Below are 24,004 nucleotides of genomic sequence, written 5' to 3'. Positions count from 1 at the left end.
TACTCAGGAGGCTGAGGTGGGAGGATCCCTTGAGCCCAGGGGTTGAGGCTGCAGTGAGCTATGATCATGCCACTGCACTCCAGCCTGGGTGACAGAACTAGACCTTATCACTAAAGAAAATAAATAAATAAATAACATCCTCCAAGTTAGATGTAGCTCTTGCCCTGACCATGTTTTATGGAACTCAAGTGAACATTCCCTTAAGAATGATGGCCAAGCGTCATACAGTGGCTCATGCCTGTAATCTTAGCACTTTGGGAGGCTGAGGTGGGCAGATTGCCTGAGCTCAGGAGTTCGAGACCAGCCTGACCAACATGGGGAAACCCCGTCTCTACTAAAAATACAAAAAAATTAGATGGGCGTGGTGGTGCTCCCCTGTAATCCCAGCTACTCGGGAGGCTGAAGCATGAGAATTGCTTGAATCTGGGAGGCGGAGGTTGCAGTGAGCTGAGATTGCGCCACTGCACTCCAGCCTGGGTGACAGAGTGAGACTCTGTCTCCACAAAAAAAAAAAAAGAAAAAAAAGAAAAAAAAATGATGCGCTTAACACTAACCATCAGAAGCTTCATGCAAAAACAAAAACAGAAACAAAACCAAAACCAAAACAAAACAAAAATCCATCGGGGCTGGTCAAATATATGTGGAAGTTTCTGCCTGCTCTGCCCACTGCTGGAGTGTCCCAGTGCACATTGGCATAGCTGTGGCTCTGAGGAGTCCTGCAGGAAGAACTGTGTTGACCTTGGCTTAACCCGTCGCATCCTAAGCTTATTTTTCCATAGAACCTCTTCCTCTTAGTCCCCTGGAAAACACCTGTTACACTTGCCCCAGGTCTTTGAACTAGAATTCCTTACTTCAAAAGGATGTGCAACTCAAAAGAGACTGCCACATTTCTGGAATCTCATTCACTCATTAGTTAGTCCAGTGCCTCATCATATTGGATGAATGTCTCCCAGGGAGAGGCCGCTCAGGTTTGCAGGCTTCCATTGATCTTGTCGGGTTCCAGAAGCAGGCGTGGTCTCGGCACACTTGGAGCTTCACCCTTCAGGCATCTGGCATCACTGAGCTGAAAGACAATGTCATCTCTTGCTCTGAGCCTCTTCCAGGGTGTTAATGTAACATCAGATTTCTCTGAATTCCTAGTCCATTTATTTCTTCCGTTACCCTCAGCTACTATTTTTCCTTTTCTTTATTAATAACCTTTGGAAGGGACATTAGAATTGCCACTGTGCTGGTCTAGATTGCAGGCGGCAATACTTGTTTAGCAAGTGTCTCCTCAGTCCACTCCCATTGTGACAGGGTAAGGTTACATAGGTGCCAAAGTAATGGGCCATTTTTACCATCAGGCAGTAAAGCTGCCTTCACTTCCAATTTTGCAAAACCCACCTCCATCAGGCCTATAAGAATTCTGGGCTGGGTGCAGTGGCTCACACTTGTAATCCCAGCACTTTGGGAGGCCGAGGCAGGCAGATCACGAGGTCAGGAGATCGAGACCACGGTGAAACCCCGTCTCTACTAAAAATACAAAAAATTAGCCGGGCGTGGTGGCGGGCGCCTGTAGTCCCAGCTACTCAGAGAGGCTGAGGCAGGAGAATGGCGTGAACCCGGGAGGCGGAGCTTGCAGTGAGCCGAGATTGCGCCACCGCACTCCAGCCTGGGCGACACAGCGAGACTCTGTCTCAAAAAAAAAAAAGAATTCTGGTCTGGCATAAGGTTGAAAACATAGTTACAATTTCTTACTTAGGAATCACCTCTGCTTCCAACACATGTAGTTGCAGCCCTAGTCCTAGAACCACTGCATCAAATAGGGGAAAGAAAAACAAGGTTGAGGTGATGTGGGAAAGAAAAACATATACTCATTATACCAGCATACTCCTTCATTAGCAAGAATTGCATAGTCATGGCTGGGTGCAGTGGCTCATGCCTGTAATCCCAGCACTTTGGGAGGCTGAGGCGGGTGGATCATGAGGTCAGGAGTTTGAGACCAACCTGGCCCACATGGTGAAACCCCATCTCTACTAAAAATACAAAAATTAGCTGGGCGTGGTGGCATGCGCCTGTAATCCCAGCCACTTGGAAGGCTGAGGCAGGAGAATTGCTTGAACCCGGGAGGCAGAGGTTGCAGTGAGCTGAGATTGCGCCACTGCACTCCAGCCTGGGGGACAGAGTGAGACTTCGTCTTGGGAAAAGAAAAATAAATTGCATGGTCAGGTCAGCATCCTGCCCACCCCCCCTTCCCCAGATCAACCAAAAAAAATGGAGAAAAATCTGGAGGGCCACTCCTTTAGACCACTCATGCTAAACATGAGTGCACACTCACGAAGCGTGCAAGCCAGCTATATTAGTTCATTCTTGCATTTTTATAAAGAAATATCTGAGACTGGGTAATTTTTACTTGATCTTAGCCAAAAGGCCGAGAGGCAATGGGATTGGGTAATTTATAAGGAAAGAGGTTGAATTGGCTCACTGTTCTGCAGACTGTATGGGAAGCATAGCAGCTTCTGCTTCTGGTGAGGCCTCAGGAAGCTTCCAATCATGGCAGAAGATGAAGCAGGAGCAGCCCCCTTACATGGCAGGAGCAGGAGCCAGAGGGAGTGACCAGGGGAGGTGCCGTGCACTTTTTTTTTTTTTTTTTTTTTTTTTTTTTTTTGAGACGGAGTCTCGCTCTGTCACCCAGGCTGGAGTGCGGTGGCGCGATCTCGGCTCACTGCAAGCTCCGCCTCCCAGGTTCACGCCATTCTCCTGCCTCAGCCTCTCCGAGTAGCTGGGACTACAGGCGCCCGCCACCACGCCCGGCTAATTTTTTTTTTTGTATTTTTAGTAGAGACGGGGTTTCACCATGGTCTCGATCTCCTGACCTCGTGATCCGCCCGCCTCGGCCTCCCAAAGTGCTGGGATTACAAGCGTGAGCCACCGCGCCCGGCCTTTTTTTTTTTTTTTTGAGATGGAGTCTTGCTCTGTCACCCAGGCTGGAGTGCAACGGCGTGATCTTGGCTCACTGCAACCTCTGCCTCCTAAGCTCAAGTGATTCTCCTGCCTCAGCCTCCCAAGTAGTTGAGATTACAAGCGCCCAGCACCACGCTGGCTACTTTTTGTATTTTTACTAGAGACGGGGTTTTGCCATGTTGGCCAGGCTGGTCTTGAACTCCTGACCTCAGGTGATCCACCCACCTCAGCCTTTCAAAGTGCTGGGATTACAGGCATGAGCCACCACTCCCGGCCCCACACACTTTTAAACAACCAGATCTCACAAGAACTCACTCACTATTGTGAGTACAATACCAAAGAGAATGGTGCTAAACCATTCATGGGAAACCTGCCCCCATGATCCAGTTGCTTCCCACCAGGCCCCAGCTCCAACACTGGGGATTACAATTCAACACACAATTTGGTGGAGATACAGATCCAAACTCTATCACCAGCCCTTCTGCTTTCACCTCCCCTGTTTTAGACAACCAGCGTTTGAATTGCCTGTTCCACTTCTGTGCCAAATTATGACTCTGAAGAGGATGCCTCTCTGCTCATTGTTGGACATTATGGGCTGTACAGAGTGCTCCTTTTTCTGAAGCAATGACGTTGGCCATCAAGATTCATGCAGTATCTCCTGTTCTGTTTTTATTCTTCTTTTCCTTTTCTTTCTTTCTCTTTCTGTCTTTCTTTCTTTCTGTCTTTCTTTCTTTCTTTCTCTTTCTGTCTTTCTTTCTTTCTTTCTTTCTTTCTTTCTTTCTTTCTTTCTTTCTTTCTTCTTTCTTTCCTTTCTTTTTTTTTTTTGACAGAGTGTCCCCGTCGCCCAGGCTGGAGTGTAATGGCATGATCTCAGCTCACTGCAACCTCTGCCTCCCGGGTTCAAGTGATTCTTCCGCCTCAGCCTCCCAAGTAACTGGGATTGGCTAATTTTTTTGTATTTTTGTAGTGACGGGGTGTCTCTATGTTTGCCAGGCTGGTCGTGAACTCCTGACCTCAGGTGATCTGCCTGCCTCAGCCTCCTAAAGTGCTGGGATTACAGGCATGAGCCACCGTGCCTGGCTTTTTTTTTTTTTTTTTTTCTAATGGCACTCTGAGTGTTTGCATCTTCTACCATGCAAACAAAGCCCAGTCCAGAGACAGTGTCTATTCCTGTCAAGACCCAGATGTAGCCCCCCAAGGCTGCCAGCAGCCATCTCACTTGCCAGTTATGTTAAGAGCTTTCCCGAACCAGGGAATGTGCCTCGCAGCCATGGGAAGTCGCTGTTTCTCTTGCTGGCAGACAGAAAGGTACTTTTTTTTTTTTTTGAGACATTGTTCCACTCTTGTTGCCCAGGCTGGAGTCCAACGGCGTCATCTCAGCTCACCGCAACCCCCACCTCCTGGGTACAAGCGATTCTCCTGCCTCAGCTGGGATTATAGGCATGCACCACCACGCCCCGGTAATTTTGTATTTTTAGTAGAGACGGGGTTTCTCCATGTTGGTCAGGCTGGTCTCGAACTCCCGACCTCAGGTGATCCACCTGCCTCGGCCTCCCAAAGTGCTGGAACCAGCGGCTTGAGCCACCGCACCCAGCGACAGAACAGTTCTTACTGGCATTTTGCGCCTGAGGGCCATGGCTAGATTCAGCCCATCCCTGCACTGCTGCAGAACCGCCTTATTCACTCATTTCATGGACCCAGGTGACCACCTCACAGGAGCACACAAAAAAATCCACTTGGTGATTCCAGCCATCTCCTGGGCCTAGAAGGGAGTTTTTCTGATGGGCGTGAACCTGTTCTGCTTCAAGGCATTTTTCACATCTCCACAGCGCTGTGCCCCATATGGACATCCCGTTAATAAGCCAGGTGGCTGGCTGTTGCCCTCTTGCCTGAGTGTACAGCCAAGACACTGGTCACTGCCCAGGAGTCAGTAAAAACCCAAACACAGGGGCTTCTACCACTGTTCAACTGATCAAATATATATTTCACAATATCACACTCCTGTAGAACACTTTGGGACACATACCATGATTCTTTAAAAATCAGTTATTTATATCATTCTAGTATAAAAAATCAGCGGCTAGGAAAACAGCATGCAATTCAGCTCACTGAGCTGACTGATTTTTACCGTCTTTAGCCAGAGTAGCAGCCCTGCAAACAGGATGTTGTTTGTTCACCTCAGAATTGTCATCCATAAACCAAACAGCTGGGGGTGAGTGAGTTGAGAGCTGGTTATATAGGGCACTATCGAACTGTTGATGGAATCCAGCAGCTCCTCACTGTTCCAGAGTCAGTCGCAGGAGAAAAGAGGCTCCCTGCTTAGGGATATCTCCTCCCTGCATTCCCCAGGTAGCATGATCCTGTATAAAACCTTTTCCGTTTTATTATGTTTCTTTTTCTTTTTTTTTTTTCTGAGATGGAGTTTTGCTCTTGTTGCCCAGGCTGGAGTGTGATGGTGCGATCTCGGCTCACTGCAACCTCCGCCTCCCAGGTTCAAGCTATTCTCCTGTCTCAGCCTCCCAAGTAGCTGGGATTACAGGCATCCGCCACCACGCCCAGCTAATTTTTTTTATTGTTGGTAGAGACGGAGTTTCACCATGTTGGCCAGGCTGGTCTCGAACTCCTGATCTCAGATGATCTGCCCGCCTCGGCGTCCCAAAGTGCTGGGATTACAGGTGTGAGCCACCATGCCCGGCCTCATTAGAGTGTTTCTATGACATCACCCGACACAGCATGGGTATTTCAGGTGTCAAGATCATTTTATGGGCTGGGAGTCGTCGCTGGGAGACGGTGACAGACTTTTGCCATATGCCGCATTGGAGGTTCCACAGAGGGGTTATCCAATGGAGAACATGTCCCTCCCAGCTCAGCAGCTTCCACTCTGCACTGTGTGGGCTGGGGGCAATCTTACCGGCTCCCATCTCACGTCCCATTAATACTGCTTGAAGGGCAAGTCAGATACAAAGTCCATTCCCTAATAAAATCAGGTAAAAGAGATGTAACCATTTCATATGAAGCATGTTCAAATACACCAACTTTCATAATTCTACCAACCCTTACATTTTTAAGTTCTAGACCCAGGAGCTTCTCTTTCCACCAGCCAGTGCAAAAGGCTTTGAGTCGCCAGCAGAGGGTTGAGCCAAGGAACCTTGGCCCTTTTGTCCATCTTTATCTTGATGAACCTGCCTCAACATTGGCCCAGGCAATTGCTGGTCAGCTTTCTCATTGTAATCTCTGCTTAATGACTTTTAAAATTTCTCCAAACTAGGGTGAATACAGTAAATCCATTTGGAACTCCTTAATGTTGGCAGCCAGCAAGGGCTCTTTTTGGTCCACCCAACCTTCAGTAGTGTTGTGTTAAGACCTTTGTCTTCACCCTATCAATTTCCGTTCTATTCTTCTCATTTCTTAAGCACCACTAAAGATTTTCAGCCTGGGATGAGTCCCATGGCTCTTCGCTTTTTCCTCTTAGTTTTAGCTTTATTAATGTTTTCTTTAATCTCTTTATTTCTTAATAACTGCTTAAATACATCCACTTTCATGGGATGAGTCCTTTGACTCTGTCCTCTGCTTTTCCACATTCTTTTATTAATTGCCCTAATGCTTTTATTCGCATCTATAAGACCCATGAGGGGAAGCTGAGATAGCAAATTCAATAAGGCTTCTCCCGCCATAGCTTGATTTTGCAGCAGTGAGATTGCATGAGGTGTCCATGCAAATGGGGCCTCTTAATCACAGCGTCTCCCATGACCTGGGTAGCAGGCATATTTAGTGGGTGGATATCTCAGTCGCCATAAAGCCAGTCCCGTGTGGCTTGCATACAAAGCATATTAGCTGCTTCATCTGGGGTGCTCCACTTGGCATTTATAGGTGGAGTTGGACAGTTCCCCCTTCTCAGGGTAAACAAACTTTATGGTGGCTTTTATCCAGTCTACTAGGCTGGCTGTTGCCTCAGGAATAACCTGCTGTATGTCCAGATCATATATAGCCATCTGAGGTTGTTCCATAGTGAGCTGTGGATCCTGCATCAACCCAAACATACTCTTCCCCTCTGCAGCATGTAAAACCAAAGATACTGCCCCTAAGTTAGTTATTCTCACAGTCCATTTTAGTAAAGGTCCCTCAGGGGGTTGATGATACTGAACCACAAAATAAAACAGTTCCTTCACACCCTGCCCCTTGGTTTCAGGAGTTACTTTATTTTGCCCTTCCCCCACATTGACTACCTTCTTGGTAACCACAGGTCTCAGAGGCGTTTTCTGTTGTTTCTGCATAATTTTGCCCTTAGGGAATGGCTCCAAAGCTAGTGGCCAAAGCTCAGACTCACTGACGTCTAAGCTTGGTGTAGCATTGAGGCTGGACCTAGCGCTGTCTTTTATTTTTATTTTAGCTATTACAGATAACAATAACCAAAGGATTGAATATTTCACTTCTTTATTATTAGTTTGCATTTCCTTGCACATCCAGTGAACCAACTTCCCAAGAGTTGGATCTGTCTCCAAATTCCAGTGGTAACTTTCACCTTTAGTAACGGAGTGCAGCACAGCTGTGACTTCATACTATGAGTGACCATGTGACCATCCAGGAATCAAAAGTCTCTTATCCTCCATCCTCTCATTCTTTCTCTTCCCAAAGCACATGTTTCTATGAGACAGGGCCACTGCCAGCAAATCCCACTTCTGACACCAATTGTGTGAAAACACACACATACACACACACACACAAACTCAAAGTACTTTCTCTATTCTTTCACTCAACAACAATCAACACAGAATATTTTTCTGTGACCAAATGTTTGAGGATTCCTCCCCCCCAACAAGCAAACAATCAATTCTGTAGCAAATATAAGCTGGGTATACTCCAATTCAATTCTGACACCATCTACCTGGAGATAGCATCATATCCCACAGATTGAGGCTCGGTCCCCAAGACTATTGCCCTTCTTCCCAGCAGTCACAGTCTAGGCCTCCAGAACTTCTGAACATCCAGCTTCAAGCTGAGGTTCCCATGACCCCCTCCTTGGGTTCCATCAGTATGGAGTGGCTCACAGAAAAACTTTAGGGAAGTTTACTTATGTTTATCAGTTTATTATAAAGGCTATTACAAAGGATGCAGATGAAGAGACACATAGGGAAAGGGATGGAGGAAGGAGTGTGGAGCTTCTATGCCCACCCTGGGTGCCCTGCCCTCCAGAAACCTGTGTACATGTTCTGCTATCCAGAAGCTCTCCAAACACAGTTCTTTTGGATTTTTATAGAAGCATCATTACATAGGCACCATTGATTAAATCACTGGCCATTAGTGACCAATATAACCTTCAGTTCCTCTCTTCTCCCTGGAAGTTGGGGGGTGGGCTCAAAGTCCCAACTCTCTAATCTCGCCTTGGTCTTTCCAGGGACCAGCCCCCATCCTGAAGCTAGCTAGGGGCTGCCAGCCATCAGTCAATTTATTAGCATACCAAAACACATCACTTTGGAGATTCTAAGGGTTTTAGGAGTTGTATGGAAGGAAACACGTGAAAGATCAAATATATATTTCACAATATCACACTACTGTAGAACACTTTGGGACACATACCATGATTCTTTGAAAATCAGTTATTTACATCATTCTGGTATAAATCAATGAAAATGACCGCGGCAAGTTGTAATCATTTTAGGGGGTTTATTTGCCAAAGTTAAGGACACCCACCAGGGAGACAGGTCTATGCCTTTCTCCAAAGATAATTTTAAGGGCTTCAATATTTAAAGGGGAAAGGATGGATATTGGGGAATATACAATTTTCATATGAGTGTGAGTAGAGGAAATAGTCATTCATGCTGTCACTTGTCTGGCTAAGGGAATCTGCAATTTTACATAAGATAATGTAAACAATAGGGCAGATACACATTTGTCTCAGGCGAGCAGAAGGATGACTTTGAGTTCTCTCCTTTCCCGTCCTGCATCTGTGGATAAGCTATCAATTGACATTGCCAGGGTGAAATTCAACAGAACTGTTCTCAAGTAAAGATCTTGGGGCCTGCAAGGAATCTCCTTGTAGGCAAAAGGTGAGCGATGTATGCAGCTTTTTATCTTTGTAGCCATCTTAGTTAGGAACCAAATGGGAGGCAGGTTTGTGCGACCCAGTTCCCAGCTTGACTGTTCCCTTTGGCTTAGTAAGTATGGGGCCCCAAGATTTATTTTCCTCTCACACTGGTCTTTCTATAGTCACTGGATTATTTGAATATTAGTGGATTTTCCTTGTAAATATGATAGAGGATGACGATCCCAAGAAGGACTTCCCTGTGTCTTTCAGAAGACAGAGGAGAGCTCCTGCCACTCTTACGGGTTCATCTGTATTCAACAAATGAAAACCTAAGAACTTTGGTCTAAGCTGTTCTAAGATTTGCTCAACCCAAGCCTTTCAGGATACTCCTTTGAGGAAGGTTTTAGCCATGGCAGTAGCTGTAGGAGTTTCTGCTGATACACAGTGGGACGATTCAACAGGGAAGAGTAGCTTGGAGTTACACATGAGCTGTACCAAGATCCCTGAGCAATGTGAAGCTGATAAAAAAGAGTCTACATCCGGCTGGTCTTGGTGGCTCATGCTTGTGATCCTAGCACTTTGGGAGGCCGAGGCGGGAGGATCACCTGAGGTCAGGAGTTTGAGACCAGCCTGGCCAACATGGTGAAACCCCGTCTCTACTAAAAATAAAAAAAATAGCCAGGCATGGTGGCACTCACCTGTAGTCCCAGCTACTCGGGAGGCTGAGGCAGGAGAATTGCGTGAACCTGGGAGGCAGAGGTCGCAGTGAGCCAAGATCGTGCCATTGTGCTCCAGCCTGGGTGACAGGAAAAAAAAAAAAGAATCTACATCCTCCCATTTCCTCTCCTCACCAGTTTAACAAGGATCAACAGAGCATCTCCAGGCTCTACTGGATTCCAGGACTGATTTCTTAACAGAGTGTGCACAACTGCCATCTTCCAGGATAGCAAATACTTGCCCACAAATACAGTTAGATTGTAAAAGCTCTGGCTGAAACTATTAAGAAATAAACCAGTTTTGACTGATCCAACATGATGGCTAATTTGACTAGGAGGGAATCATTAATAAACAGCTGCATTAGTAGTTGTTCTTTAAAAAGGATGTCTCTTCAACCAGCCTAGAAACCAAGGTGTGGGAAGTTCAGTGGCATGACTCTGCCCAGCACACTGGAATGCATGAGCTTGCCTACCTGGAAAGCAGCATGCTGGAAAGGGCGTGAGATTGGGAGCAGCTCATCTGTCATCTGCCTTTTGTTTAAGGACAACCTTGGCAGCTGGCTCCTGCTCAACCCCACTTCCTACCTTCATCCTGGGAGATGCCTGGTCCACAGGGCATCTTCACTCTCAGTCCTGGCATCCTTGTTTCCAGCAACCTTCTCCACCAACCTCTTCTACCTCCTTCCATGGCCACTCCTGGACATTTCCATAACCTGCAAATCCACCTTGAAATCACTCCTCAAACAACTCGTGGGCACAGCCTCCTGCCTTTCCAGCCTGCTGTGTGATTCCCTCACTCTGATCTTGCTGGTCCTCATCAGGATCTCTGGTCCCTTGGGCCCCTCCCCTCTTCTTTGCTCATTTCCTTTCTTATATTTAGCTTGGAGCCCGCAGTTCATCATTTTGAGCCGTCTCTTGACAATGTCGCCCTTCGAACTTGTCAGACCATAACCCACGGTAAGAAATCTAATACATATGAGCCTGGTGCAGTGGCTCACACCTGTAATCCCAGCACTTTGGGAGGCTGAGGTGGGTGGATCACTTGAGGTCAGAAGTTCCAGACCAGCCTGGCCAAAAACAAAAATTAGCCAGGCATGGTGGTGGGCACCTGTAGTCCCAGCTACTCTGGAGGCTGAGGCAGGAGAACTCCTTGAACCAGGGAGGTGGAGGTTGCAGTCAACCAAAATCGTGCCACTGCACTCCAGCCTGGGTGACAAAGGGAGACTCCATCTCAGGGGGGGAAAAAAAAGAAAGAAATCTAATACATATGATCTAAGGGTCATCTGCATATGTATTTATCTGTACACATACATATATGCACAAGCCTCTTTCACTTTAACTCAATCACAATTATTTAAAAATCTCTCCCTGAACATCAGTTCTTACAGCTATGTTTCTCTTTTTTTTTGAGAACTTAATCACATCTGCCAAGTCCCTTTTACCATGAATGTCTGGGAACATAATCACTGATCCTGGGGATTAAGGCCTGTGGACATCTTTAGGGGCTGTTATTCTGCCTACCACATGGACCATCTTTGACTTTCTTAACTTCCACTCACTTTTCTTCTTTCTTTCTTTTTTTTTTTTTTTTTTTTGAGATGGAGTTTTGCTCTTGTTGCCTAGGCTGGCATGCAATGGCGCAATCTCAGCTCACTGCAACCTCTGCCTCCCAGATTCAAGTGATTCACCTCCTTCAGCCTCCCGAGTAACTGGGATTACAAGCGCCTGTCACCACGCCCGGCTAATTTTGTATTTTTAGCAGAGACAGGATTTTTCCATGTTAGTCAGGCTGGTCTTGAACTCTCAATCTCAGGTGATCCGCCTGCCTCAGCCCCCCAAAGTGCTGGGATTATAAGCGTGAGCCACCGTGCCTGGCCCCTCCACTCACTTTTCAACCTTTTCCAAACAAGCTTCTGTCCCCACCCCCCATCCCATATGGTTTCAAAATGGTTCTTGATGGCTTCCATGTTGCTGAAACCATGGGGTTGTTCTAATTGTCCTTCTTCCTGACCTTTTGGCACTGTGGACCAAACAGAATGGGGCATGGGCGGGCACCCTGGAGGACCAGAGCATTTGGGCGATGGCTGGTCCTCATGAGCCTGTCCTGCTGTCACCCAGCAGCCCATCCTCGTGCGACTGAGGCTGGCTACAGAAGGCATTCCGCACCCCCTTGCTCCACGAGTTACCCAAGTCTCCACGGCGCCTAGGCTTTCTTTATTGTTTAAAAGTGTAGGTCAGATAACTGCAGGTGAAGTTTTCTTAAACATTTTTGTTTACATATCCAAAGTGGATAACTGGGTGAGCTTTCACAAAGTAAAGCACATGCCCACCACCAGATCAAGGAACAGGGCATGGCCAGCTCACCCGAGCTCCTCGTTCTCCCCTCCCTAACGCTAGCTCCTCTCCTCCCATAGGTAATGCTCTCCTGGGGCCAAGGGGATAGGGATTGTTTTTTTCCTTTTAAATAGACTTAATGTGTTAGAGAAGTTCTAGGTTCATAGAAAAATGGAGCAGAGGCCAGGCGCTGTGGCTTACACCTGTAATCCCAGCACTTTGAGAGGCCGAGGCAGGCAGATCACGAGGTTAGGAGTTTGAGACCAGCCTAACCAACATGATGAAACCCCATCTCTACTAAAAATACAAAAAAATTAGCCGGGCATGGTGGTGCATGCCTGTAATCCTAGCTACTTGGGAGGCTGAGGCAGGAGAATTGCTTGAACCTGGGAGGTGGAGGTTGCAGTGGGCTGAGATCTTACCACTGTATTCCAGCCTGGGTGACAAAGAAAGAAAAAAAGAAAGGAGAAAGAAAGAGAGAAAGAGAGAAAGAAAGAGAAAGAAAGAAAGAAAAGAAAGAGAGAGGGAGGGAGGGAGGGAAGCAAGGAAGGAAGGAAGCAAGGAAGGAAGGAAGGAAGGAAAGGAAGGAAGGAAGGAAGGAAGGAAGGAAGGAAGGAAGGAAGGAAAAGGAAAGAAAGAGAAAAGAAAAGAAAGAAAAATGGAGCAAAAAGTGCAGAGTTTTCATCAACCTCTACTCCCACCTGCCAAACACACACACACATGCGCAGCTTCCCCCACTAGCAATATCAAACCTGAGTGCGATATTTGTCATAATCAATAAACCTACATTGACATATCACTATCACCCAGAGTCCATAGTTTACATGAGCGCTCACTCTTGGTGGTGTACATTGCATGGGTTTGGACATATGGACAATGACGTGGATCCACCACTGTAGTATTACACAGAGTAGTTTCACTGCCCTAAAAATCCTCTGTGTTCCACCAATTCATTCCTCCTTTCTCCTGACCTCTGGCAATCATGGATATTTTCGCTGTCTCCATTGTTTTGCTTTATCCAGAATGTCACATAGTTGGAATCATACAGTGCGCAGCCTTTTCAGATTGGCTTGTTTCACTTAGGAATATGCATTAAAGGTTTCTCCATGTCTTTTTGTGGTTTGATAGCTCATTTCATTTTAGTGCTAAATAACATTCCATTGTCGGGATGTGGGCCTAGCTTTGTTTGTTTGTTTGTTTGAGATGGGGTTTCTCTCTGTTTCTCCAGCTGGAGTGCAGTGGCACGATCTCGGCTCACTGCAGCCTCTGTCTCCAGCGTTCAAGCAATTCTCCCACCTCAGCCTCCAGAGTAGCTGGGATTACAGGGGCGTGCCACCACACCTGGCTAATTTTTTTGCATTTTTAGTAGAGATAGAATTTCACCATGTTGGCCAGGCTGGTCTCGAACTCCTGACCTCAGGTGATCTGCCCGCTTCAGCCTCCCACAGTGTTGGGATTACAGGTGTGAGCCACCACGCCTGGCCGGGCCTAGGTTTTTGAAGAAGGAATTGAACTGAGTGTAGGGCAGGTTGTACTGCTGAGGTGTCTTCTTTGTACTTGGAATGTGCTAGGACTGATATACTTCAAAGTGCAAAGCACCTGAAGGATCTGGCATTAGTCAATTCTATGCACTGAGCTTCTGCCCCCACAATACCACTCTCAGAATAAGAATATGATAAGGCCAGTTGGATAGGTGGGGCATGGGTTGGAGGCTCAGGCCACTGCACTGCACGTACAGGTCTTGATGTAAATGGTCTGGCGGAGGTCAAGTTCTGTTTAGCGGGGATAGACTATGTGACAGAGTGAAGAAAGGTAATGGTCTAAACGCAGCCAAAGTTTCATTCCCACTCATGTGACAGTCTGTGAAGCAGGCAGCTCCTCTCTTCATGAACCTGGGACCCAGGTATCTTCTATCTTGTGGCTCTGCTTCCCCGGAGCCTTGTCATTTTTTTTTCATCTAGCTACAGTGACAAGATCTTTTGGATAAGCCATGAATATTAAACCAATGGCAAACTCTGAAAATTGATTTGATGTGTGGTCAGCTGCTCATTTAGCACAGTCCGGGGAATGCTGGGGTGATGGACAAGAAGGTTTTCATGAGGAGGCTGAAGAGATCTAAGTATAGGGGTGCCAGCCTGAGGCACTTCAGAAGGGGCACTGGCCTAGGGGTAGCATCAGGGTGACCCTGAGTTCCCTGGGGCAGGGTGTGGCTCACGACAGGGTGCTCAGAACCCACCAAGAAGGCTGGAACTTTCAGTACTCATTGTTTTATGAGGGCCTGCCTGTGTGCCAGGGGGGAAGACACTGACCAGAGGCCCAGGGCCACTGAGGGGTCTCGGCCTGGTCTCTTGGTGCCTGGGGGTACAATGTGCAAGCGATGATGTAGTTCCAAGGGGCAGGACTCTGACCCACACTCCTGGTGCCAATGTCCATTTTGCCACTCATGTTAGATTTTGCTTCTCTAAGTGAACTTACTCAGGATAGCTGGGTTCTTGGCCATTCTTCCAGTGGTTTTCAAGGGTGAAAAAAGGAGTTTCAGTAAGACAGCTAACGTCTGGATGAGCTTGCCAGGAAGCGTCTGTAGCCTTCCTCTAGAGAGCACTCTGGACTGGTGGGTGTGAGGACCCCAGGGTAGGCTGGCTCAGCCCCTTTGACTTCAGATTTCAGGGAAAGCCAGGGAGCTGGATTGGGCGCCTGGGTTTTCCGAGAATTATGTTTCTGAGAGGATTTTGAAACCTAAACAGGAATACTTTACACACAGGTCATCGAGCAGGAATTGGGAAGTTCCGAAGCTGCCCTCCTTCACGCCACCTCCTCCCTTCAGAGGCCAAGGACTGCCAAGCTGTCTCCCACACACCTCAGTGAAAAGTCCCTGGCTCTCCTCCCAGCCGCCTCGCTGTGACCTCGTGAGGTGTGAGAAGGAGGAAGGGGATCTACATTCTGGATGAACCTTCCTTCCTCCTTGCTGAGAAATAGTTTAGGCCCCTGCGCCTGCTGCGCCTCAGAGCTTCTCAGAGCCCAGGGCCCAGTGTGGCCCCTGCAAGCTGCCTGGGAATCCCACGGAGGCTGACTGGCGGCCTGTCTTATTCCCAGTCTGCTGCAACCCATTTCCTAAGCTTGGGTGGCTGAAAACACCAGAAATTCATCCTCTCACAGTTCTGGAGGCCAGAGTCTGAATCCAGGTGTTGGCAGGGCTGTGCTGCCTTCGAAGGTTCTAGGGAAGAATCCTTCCTGGCCTTTTCCAGCTTTGGGTGGTGGCCGGCAATGCTCGGTATTCCTTGGCTTCAGATGCATCTTTCCAGCTGCACATGGCTGTCTTCCCCGTGTCTCTTCTTTTCTTCTTATAAGGACACCAGTCATATGGTGTTAAGGGCCCACCTTACTCCAGTATGTCACCAACTTAATTCATTACATCTGCAACCACCCTATTTCCAAATGTCACATTCTGAGGTTCCTGACGAACGTGAATTTGAGGGGACATCATTCAACCCACAGCAGAGCCCCACCATCACCTCCCTGCACCACGCCCTCAGAGCAGGCCCCTTCTCTGCACAGGGCACCCTGCCTGTCTTTCCTCTCCAGCAGCAAGACAGAGCCAAGCGTGATTTCTTGAAATGAAATTGCATCCTCTCATCCCAATAAGGCATGGCCTCACTAGTGGGAGATGAGCAAATGAAAGCCTCCCTCAGAATGGGCATCCACACATCCAGGGGACACTCACCCCGGTTTTTTTCCTGGTTTATAAAGGTGCTTCATGACTCCTTGGCTCCTGGCCAATACCTTAGTGCTTCCTGAAGGGGAAAGAGCCCTCCAAACCATTCAGTGGGCCATCCCAGACCAAGGTTTCTGACCCAGACATTGAAACAGGAAGAGTTCCCTTATCCCCCTTGCAGGGCATGCGACAGGGGCATGGCTCTCTTCTCAGTACCCTGCTGCTCAAACCCCTAGAGGGAGCGTGCAGATGGGCAGGTTGTGGAGAGCGTTTTTGGGCTCCGACCCCACAGCAGCATGTAGAATTGGGTGTTTACAGCTCCCGAAGCCCCAGTGGGCATGTGTTACAGTGGTCTCCTTCAGTTTTGCCGTCTGCAGGCGGCTTGTGTAAATCAGCTCAATTAGGCCCTCTGCCTTATCACAAAGACAGAGGGCTTTCTGTATCCTGGGTTCTTGCCCTAGTGTACTCGAAAAATCAGATCGCACATGGATTTGGAGAATGAGTGCAAAGTTTTATTGAGTGGAGGAGGTGGCTCTCAGATGGATGGGGAGCCAGAAGGGGGATGGAGTGGGAAGGTGGTCTTCGCCTAGAGTCCGGCTGCCCAGCAGCCAGACTCTCCTCCGATGGCCCCCGACTGAATTCCACATCGCCCCGCTGTCGAAAGCCTGCCAGCATCTGCTGGTGTCTGTCGGTGTGCTCTTCTGCTTCTCTGCTCCTCTAGACGTCCAGCCACTTGTGTCTGTGCCCACTAGGGTCTTGGGCTTTTTATGGGCACAGGATGGGGTCATGGCAGGCCAGAGTAGTCTTGGAAAGACATTTGGACATGAAAACAGGAGTGCCTGTTCTCACTAAGGTCCATGGGCACAAGCCTGAGGGTGGAGCCCTCGCCAGGGACCCCCCACTTCTCTACCCAGCACTCCCCTACCCCCCTTTCTATATCAACATGAAAGCTGACATTGGGTCCTGTGCCCCACCTCTGGGCCTGGTTTGGTGACCTCTGCACCAGAGCTGCTAGGGAGGCCCCACCCCACATGTTGTTGACTGAACAGCCCTTCCCCAGGGGAACCAACGTCCTCCTGTCCCCAAACCCATGGAGAAGTGGTGGGTTCCTGGGCCTCTTGTAACTCGACTGAATATTTTCCAGGTTACCTAACCAAACTCCTGCAAAACCACACCACCTATGCCTGTGATGGGGACTATTTGAATCTACAGTGCCCTCGGCATTCTACGATAAGTGTCCAATCGGCATTTTATGGGCAAGATTACCAAATGTGTAGTTCCCAGAAGCCTGCCTCCCAGAGGGAAGACAGCTTAACCTGTGTGGCAGCCACCACCTTCCAGGTATTGCCTTTTGTAGACATGTTAAGATGATACAGTTTCAACACACACTCTTTCTCTCTCTCTGGGTATATTTGTGATTATATAGTTCAATCCAAGCAAAACTGATCCATGAAAAATCCCAATTTATATAGATCACCAATTTTGTAGGTGAGCTATTATTTGCTTCTCAAAGGATTTGTTACCCAACAAAACGAAATAGAATTCCTACCTATTGTAGAGCCCCCTTTGTACACTTCAATATGAATTTATTTGTAGGTTTACTCCTCACTTCAGTATAGCAAAGTACAACCAGGATGGATTCCAACCCCCAGGCCCACATCTCCCATAAATACTCCTGTAGAAAGGGAAGGTGGGTTCTTTGATGGAAACCACAAGTATCTCTTTGAGGCAGACATCTGAAGTCATGACCAACTTCTTAGAAAATATACTCAAAGGGCCGGGCGCGGTGGCTCATGCCTGTAATCCCAGAACTTTGGGAGGCCGAGGTGGGTGGATCACGAGGTCAGGAGTTCAAGACCAGCCTGGCCAATATGGTGAAACCCCATCTCTACTAATAATACAAAATTAGCCAGGCATGGTGGCACGCACCTGTAGTCCCAGCTACTTGGGAGGCTGAGGCAGAAGAATCACTTGAACCCAGGAGGCAGAGGTTGCAGTAAGCTGAGATCGTGCCACTGCACTCTAGCCTGGGCAACAGAGTGAGACTCCATCTCAAAAAAAAAAGAAAATGTATTCAAGGAAGGAAATATCAGTAATATCAGTAACTGCCTGGTGCTTTTTAATAATTTGCTTCTTCAGTTGTAGATAATCATGTCATTCTTGCTTGGAGCTATTTTAGGCAGCCTTTACTGACTCCTTCCTTCTACTAGATAGTACCAGGAACTGGAAGAGGTGTGGTTTAAGTCATTCTTTTTGTGGTTGGCATATTTAGGGAAAGATTTGGTATACGAGAAGGTCAAACTAATATTTCAATGATGGTTTTAGACTGTGCATGGCTTTCAATCATCTGAGCAACTTCTACTTCACCATCCCTGGCCCCTAACATATATAACTAGTTGACCAGGATTACTGAGTCACTTGGCCTTGGATTTTTTTTTATGCCTCCCAAGTTCCATATGAATACATTTAAAGCAGGGAGTTTAGAGCAGGTGGAAAATTGGAAGTCTGTTTGATTTTGTCGACCATAGGAAATACGGATAAAGATAAATTTGCTAGAACTAAGGAGAAATAAGAGTAGCTTTAATGCTGTGTAGCTCTCCCTAAGGCCCAAACAGGAGATGCAAAACTAATGTGATAATGTAAGAATTTTTCTATTTCTCACACCATCCCTTGCTTCCACTGCAAGCATGGTAGTATCTGGTTATTTAGGTGACTGGTGAAACACACCAATTGAGTAGCCAAAATGAATGTGTTTGAATGACTCCCCGTGACATGGTTTCTATACCTTGAGGAGAGACAACATGTTTCTTCAGGAGACAAGAAGTTGCTTTCCCTGTGTGCTCCACTGTCTTAGTCCTTTTTGTGCTGCTATAACAGCATACCTGAGCCTGGGTAATTCATAAGGAACTGACATTGATTTCTCACTGTTCTGAAGGTCAGGAAGTCCAAGAGCAAGGTGCCACAGGTTTGGTGTCTCTACTTCCAGGATGGCTCCTTGAACACTACATCCTCTAGGGGGTTGGAGAACGCTGGTACTCATGTGGCAGAAGAATGGAAGGGGCAAGAGAAGGAGAGAGGGCCAACTTGCCTTTTATAACAACCCTAGTGCCACTCTAACAAACTACTCCTGAGAAAAAACAAACAAACAAACAAAAAAAAAAAACAGTATTAATCCATTCGTGAGGGTGGAGGCCTGATGGTCTAATCACCTCTTAAAGACTCCACCTGTTAATACTGTTACTGTTACAGCAGCAATTACATTTCAATGTGAGTTTTTGGGGGGATAAACATTCCAGCCATAGCAACCACCCTACCCCTAATTCTCTCTATTGGGCGCCATCCCAGGAGCTACATCCCTCTTGACCTACCCTCATTTCTCAGCCACCTGCCCTGGCCATCCATCCTTGGATCCCAGGCTACCTGCTGCCCTCCTGGGTGCATGAAAGGAATGTTGGCCAGTACCAACATTTTTTAAAAGTGGCTACTTTGTAAAAGTAGGAACTCTTGGCATACACTAGAGCATGGGCACCACCTGCACCATTCCACGGGTACCTGCCTCTGCCAGATACCCCTGGGGGAAGAGGATGTCCTATAACCAGGCCGACAGGTTAGCATTTGTGAACACAGTTCTGATGTTGTTGGGAGGGTTTGTTTGCCAGAAACATCCCCATGCGCTACTCTTTCAACCAGAGGTCAAGAAGTCCTTTACTTTTGTGTCTTTTTTGTTTGTTTGTTTGAGACGGAGTTTCGCTCTTGTTGCTCAGGCTGGAGTGCAATGGTGCAATCTCGGCTCACCGCAACCTCTGCCTCCCAGGTTCAAGCAATTCCCCTGCCTCAGCCTCCCAAGTAGCTGGAATCACAGGCGCCCACCACCACGCCTGGCTAATTTTTGTACTTTTAGTAGAGACAGGGTTTCACTATGTTAGTCAGGCTGGTCTTGAACTCCTGACCTCAGGTGATCTGCCCACCTTGGCCCCCCAAAATGCTGGGATTACAGGCGTGAGCCACTGCGCCCAGCCTTCTTTCGTGTCTTTTAAGCTGCACTCGGAGCCCAGGCAAGGTGCTTCCTCAGAGGGAGGTTGCTTAACATGGGGAGATGTCCACACAGGAGACCACAGCTGATCCATCCCTTGACTGTCAACAGGAAGTCCCCCTCTCTGCATTTTCCAGCTCATGACATAATTTGGAAATAGCCCTGCCCTGGGGTCTGCTCTGTGGTTGTAACAGCGGAGCCCTCCGGTGACATCTGTGGGCCGAGTCATTTCACCATGACCTTTGGCCATGCCACATGCAGTCATCTGAAAGCTGCACCTTCTGGTGTCTGAGGGGCTTCTCGGGTATTTTTTCCTGATTGAGACACATCTGCTGGGCCCCTGAGAGAACGGGGGATACCTGGCAGGGCCAGCATTCTTCACGGAGATATTCCACGAGCTACTGTGAGAACGTAGTGACTCAGAGAGGCTCATGTGTCTGCACTAAATTCAGACCTAAAGTAATAAGCAGATTCTTGGGAACTTTTTTTTTTTTTAACTGTACTTGATGTCCTTTTTGTTTTAACCAGACCCAAGTTCAGGACCTCTGTGTTTATCACAGGCAAGACTTGTTCCATTTGGGAACGAGGACCCAGAGAACAGCAGCAAAAAGCTGAGCCTTAACAGGACCTGGCGGAGGGCGTTCTGTGAGCTTCCACAGAGCAGATGCCTTAAAAACGAAGGAGCTGCCTGCAAAAATCAGGAGAGAGAGAGAGATTGAGATGTGAAGGAAAGACTTTACTCTCAACGCTCAACAGAAAGTCTGAATATTCCACTAAGAAAACTGCTCCCTGAGGGAGAAGTGGGTCCCATCCTCTTGAGTCTGATGACGGTGGGAATCAGCTTTGTAATTTTTATTTTTTGGCCTGTGGATGGTTCGTAAGCTGGAAAGGGTTTGGGTCCCCAAGGGCTCCCCGATGCACAGCTCTCCTGTGTCCTGTGCGGGGCTGTTTAAGGATGAAAGGCCGGGACTATGAATCCTGATGGTGACAGCTCTCTCAGCTTAAAGCTAGGGGACCCCACTCGAAGGGGACCTTGAAGTCCCCTACACCCCAATATCTGAAAGTACTCTGACCTCGCTTGCACCCCCTGGGGCCTCGGCAGTCAGTGTCTTTGCTGAAAGTGTCAGCAGCCGCACCAGTAGTGGTGGATCAGAGGTTAGTTTTCCCGGGAGCCTGGCACTATTGGATCAGGTTTCTTTTCAGGGGAAAGAGCAGGGAGACAGGGAGCTAACCCAATGACCCACGTGTATGCTCTTCGGCCTTAGACACAGCTTGGCCAGGTCGGGAGGCGTCCTTCCCTTTGCAGAGCCCAGAGCAGCCCAGGTTCGGGTCTGGCAGTCACTGTGAGCAGTTTTCAAGCCTGTCCCTTTTCTACCCTCTCCTTCTAGAAGGTGCTGGACGAATGCCAGAACCAGCGGGCCTGCCACCTCCTGGTCAATAGCCGTGTTTTTGGACCTGACCTTTGTCCAGGAAGCAGTAAATACCTCCTGGTCTCCTTTAAATGCCAACCTAGTAAGTAACTTCGGAGGGGGACAGTGTGTTTGGGGTGTGGTTCTCATTTCCTTCACACTCCTGGTCAAAATTCTCTGCCCGTTGGCATTTGTCCAACTTTGAAACTCATTAATAGAAACATTGGGCTCCATCCTACCCAGTTTTTTAGAGACAGAGAAAGAAAGAGAGAGAAAGAGAGAGAGAGATTTTGTGTGAGTCTGCACATGCCTTCATTTTCTTACAAACGCCTGAATTTTAAAAATCCTTTCCAATATGTAAAACTCAGTTGTACTGATGCTACAACTCTCAGGGGTGGTGAGAGACTGCAATTGCTATTCCTCAAAGTGAGGAGCTGGTTCTGCTTTTCAGAGGTGTCTTGTGCTGAGATTGAGGGGCTGCCTGTTTTTCCTTGAGGCCCAGTGGCCCACTTGCCACCTGCACCCACTGCTTCAGATCTTTAAGAACCGGCTCCTCCCACCCTCACCCACGGCAGGGGCTCCTTGCTCCCCAGGAGAATGAGAGGGGATATGGCTGGAGAAATCTCTTTTATTCTGATTCTTGTTCTTTTCTCCATTGACTATTTTTTTTTTTTTGAGACGGAGTCTCGCTCTGTCGCCCAGGCTGGAGTGCAGTGGCACAATCTCGGCTCACTGCAAGCTCCGCCTCCCGGGTTCACGCCATTCTCCTGCCTCAGCCACTCCGAGTAGCTGGGACTACAGGCGCCCGCCACCACGCCCGGCTAATTTTTTTGTATTTTTAGTAGAGACGGGGTTTCACCGTGGTCTCGATCTCCTGACCTCATGATCCGCCCGCCTCGGCCTCCCAAAGTGCTGGGATTACAAGCGTGAGCCACCGTGCCCGGCCTCCATTGACTTTTGCCATTTCTAACACGCATCAGCTTTGTGATGGCCAAAAATAATCCATCTTCCGTGAGTGGGTCACACTTCCAGGCGCCAAGAGCCTGCCTGAGATAAATCATAGGTCACTGTGGCATTAGAGGTTCTTGCACACCTTGTTGCAAAGAAACGATAGCAGTGTGTTTAATCAAAAAATGAGAAGTTAAGCATTTTTTTTTTTTTTGAGACAGAGTTTTGCTCTTGTTGCCCAGGCTGGAGTGCAGTGTACAATCTCGGCTCACCACAACCTTTGCCTCCCGGGTTCAAGCGGTTCTCCTGCCTCAGCCTCCTGAGTAGCTGGGATTATAGGCAGGCACCACCACACCTGGCTAATTTTTGTATTTTTAGTAGAGACAGGGTTTCACCATGTTGGCCAGGCTGGTCTTGAACTCCTGGCCTCAAGTGATCTGCCCGCCTTGGCCTCCCAAAGTGCTAGGATCACAGGCATGAACCACCGTGCCCAGCCTCATAGGAGGAATTGGCCTCGACTGGGGGTTCAGTGGAGTCTTTTTGGAGCAAGTGATGATGGAGCTGAGAACTGCAGGGATGGAGGGCGCAGAAAGAGTGCTCCATACAGAAGCCTGTGGCTGGGGGTTGCAGGTGCATTGGCACAGCCAGTCACAGGGTAGGAGCACAGCACCAAGACAGCAGGAGAGAGCACCAGCTGGGGAGCCAGAGTAGGGATCCTGAGTCCTCAGAGCCAAAGAAGGAGTTGGGGCTCTATCTATAGGGCAGCATTTAAGCAGGGAAGGTGCTGTGATGAAGTCATAAGGCCCCTCTGGCTGCCCCATAGAGAGCAGATGAGAGGCAGAGCCCCTGTGTAACCTGAACACCAGAAACCTGAGCACTGCCGTTTAGGAGGTGGAAGTGAGATTGTCTCCACACCTTCCTGCCTCTCTTTCTGCATCTCTCACACCTCCTGAGGCTCTTCTCCTCACTTCCCAGTTCCAGTCTGGGCAGCACACTGTGACTGTCCAAAGGCTGCACTGCTGCACCCTGTGGTGTGCGGAGCCAGTTCTTATGATGAGAGCCGGTTATGCACATGTCTTACCAGCTCTGCCTGTGTTCTGTGGAATCTGCCACGGTGGGAATATTTACACCAGGGAAATTGGCAAATGCTGCTGATTGGGTTTATTTGTTTGTCTTTACGGAAAGCTATTTTACCAGCAAGGATCACTGGAACCCTCTTTTCCCTAATGTGCACTATGCTTCCTTCCTCAAAACCTCGCCTCCTAAATTGCATCCTTTCAGGAAACGTGGGTTTCAGCGAGGCTTGGATTTAGGCAGTTCTGGGTTCATATTTCTTTCTGCTGTGTATCTGCTGTGTGTTGGGCAGTGTAGGGACACTTTCTAGGACTCAGTTGTAACATGGGATTATGTCTCTTCTGCATAGGGCTGTTATAAGACTGTGAAAACACAGTGTTGTATGTAACATGCTAGCCAGGACCATGGAGTTGAGCTCAGCAGTTGGTAGCTATTATTTCAATAAGCTGATTCAAGTCACTCTGCTAAAGATATGGATGACTAAAGGATATAGTTATGCCTGTCATTTCAGAATTTTGGGAGGCCAAGGCAGGAGAATCATTTGAGGCCAGTAATTAGAGACTAGCCTGGGTAACATAGTGAGACCCCTATCTCTAAAAAAAAAAAAAAAAAAATTAGCAGAGCATCGTGGCAGGCACCTGCAGTCCTAGCCACTTGGGAGGCTGAAGCGGGAGGATTGCTTGAGCCCAGGAGTTTGAGGTTACAGTGAGCTATGAGCTCACCACTGCACTCCAACCTATATAACAGGGTGAGATTTATTTACTAAATAAAGAAAGAAAGAATAAAAATAAATAAAAGTGACTATCTACA

General features: G+C 48.0%; 1 protein-coding gene and 1 pseudogene across 8 annotated transcripts in view; both read left to right on the top strand.

Annotated features, from left to right (window-relative positions):
* The window catches only part of EVA1C (eva-1 homolog C), a 117,653-nt gene that overhangs the window by 32,321 nt on the left and 61,328 nt on the right, over positions 1-24,004 (top strand). For 6 of the 8 annotated variants that reach the window (XR_010120794.1, XM_055279491.2, XM_055279490.2 and 3 more), the window contains exons 2-3: positions 16,875-17,071; positions 21,152-21,275. The exons of 1 other annotated variant lie outside the window; for it this stretch is intronic. Coding sequence is in view for 6 of the 7 variants with exons in the window: in XM_055279491.2 (XP_055135466.1) it covers positions 16,875-17,071; positions 21,152-21,275 (321 nt within the window). In the remaining variant the exon portion in view is untranslated. Of the gene's footprint in view, positions 1-14,678; positions 14,930-16,874; positions 17,072-21,151; positions 21,276-24,004 lie in introns of those variants that run through there. One more of the 8 variants, XM_063639345.1, reaches the window with a different exon arrangement.
* On the top strand, positions 18,894-19,817 carry LOC129482927 (histone demethylase UTY-like; annotated as a pseudogene).

Source organism: Symphalangus syndactylus, chromosome 5 (genome assembly GCF_028878055.3).
Source record: "Symphalangus syndactylus isolate Jambi chromosome 5, NHGRI_mSymSyn1-v2.1_pri, whole genome shotgun sequence".
In the NCBI taxonomy this organism is placed as follows: domain Eukaryota; kingdom Metazoa; phylum Chordata; class Mammalia; order Primates; family Hylobatidae; genus Symphalangus; species Symphalangus syndactylus.
The sequence above is the reverse complement of the archived record's forward strand: the minus strand, read 5'-3'. Positions and strand labels throughout refer to the sequence as shown.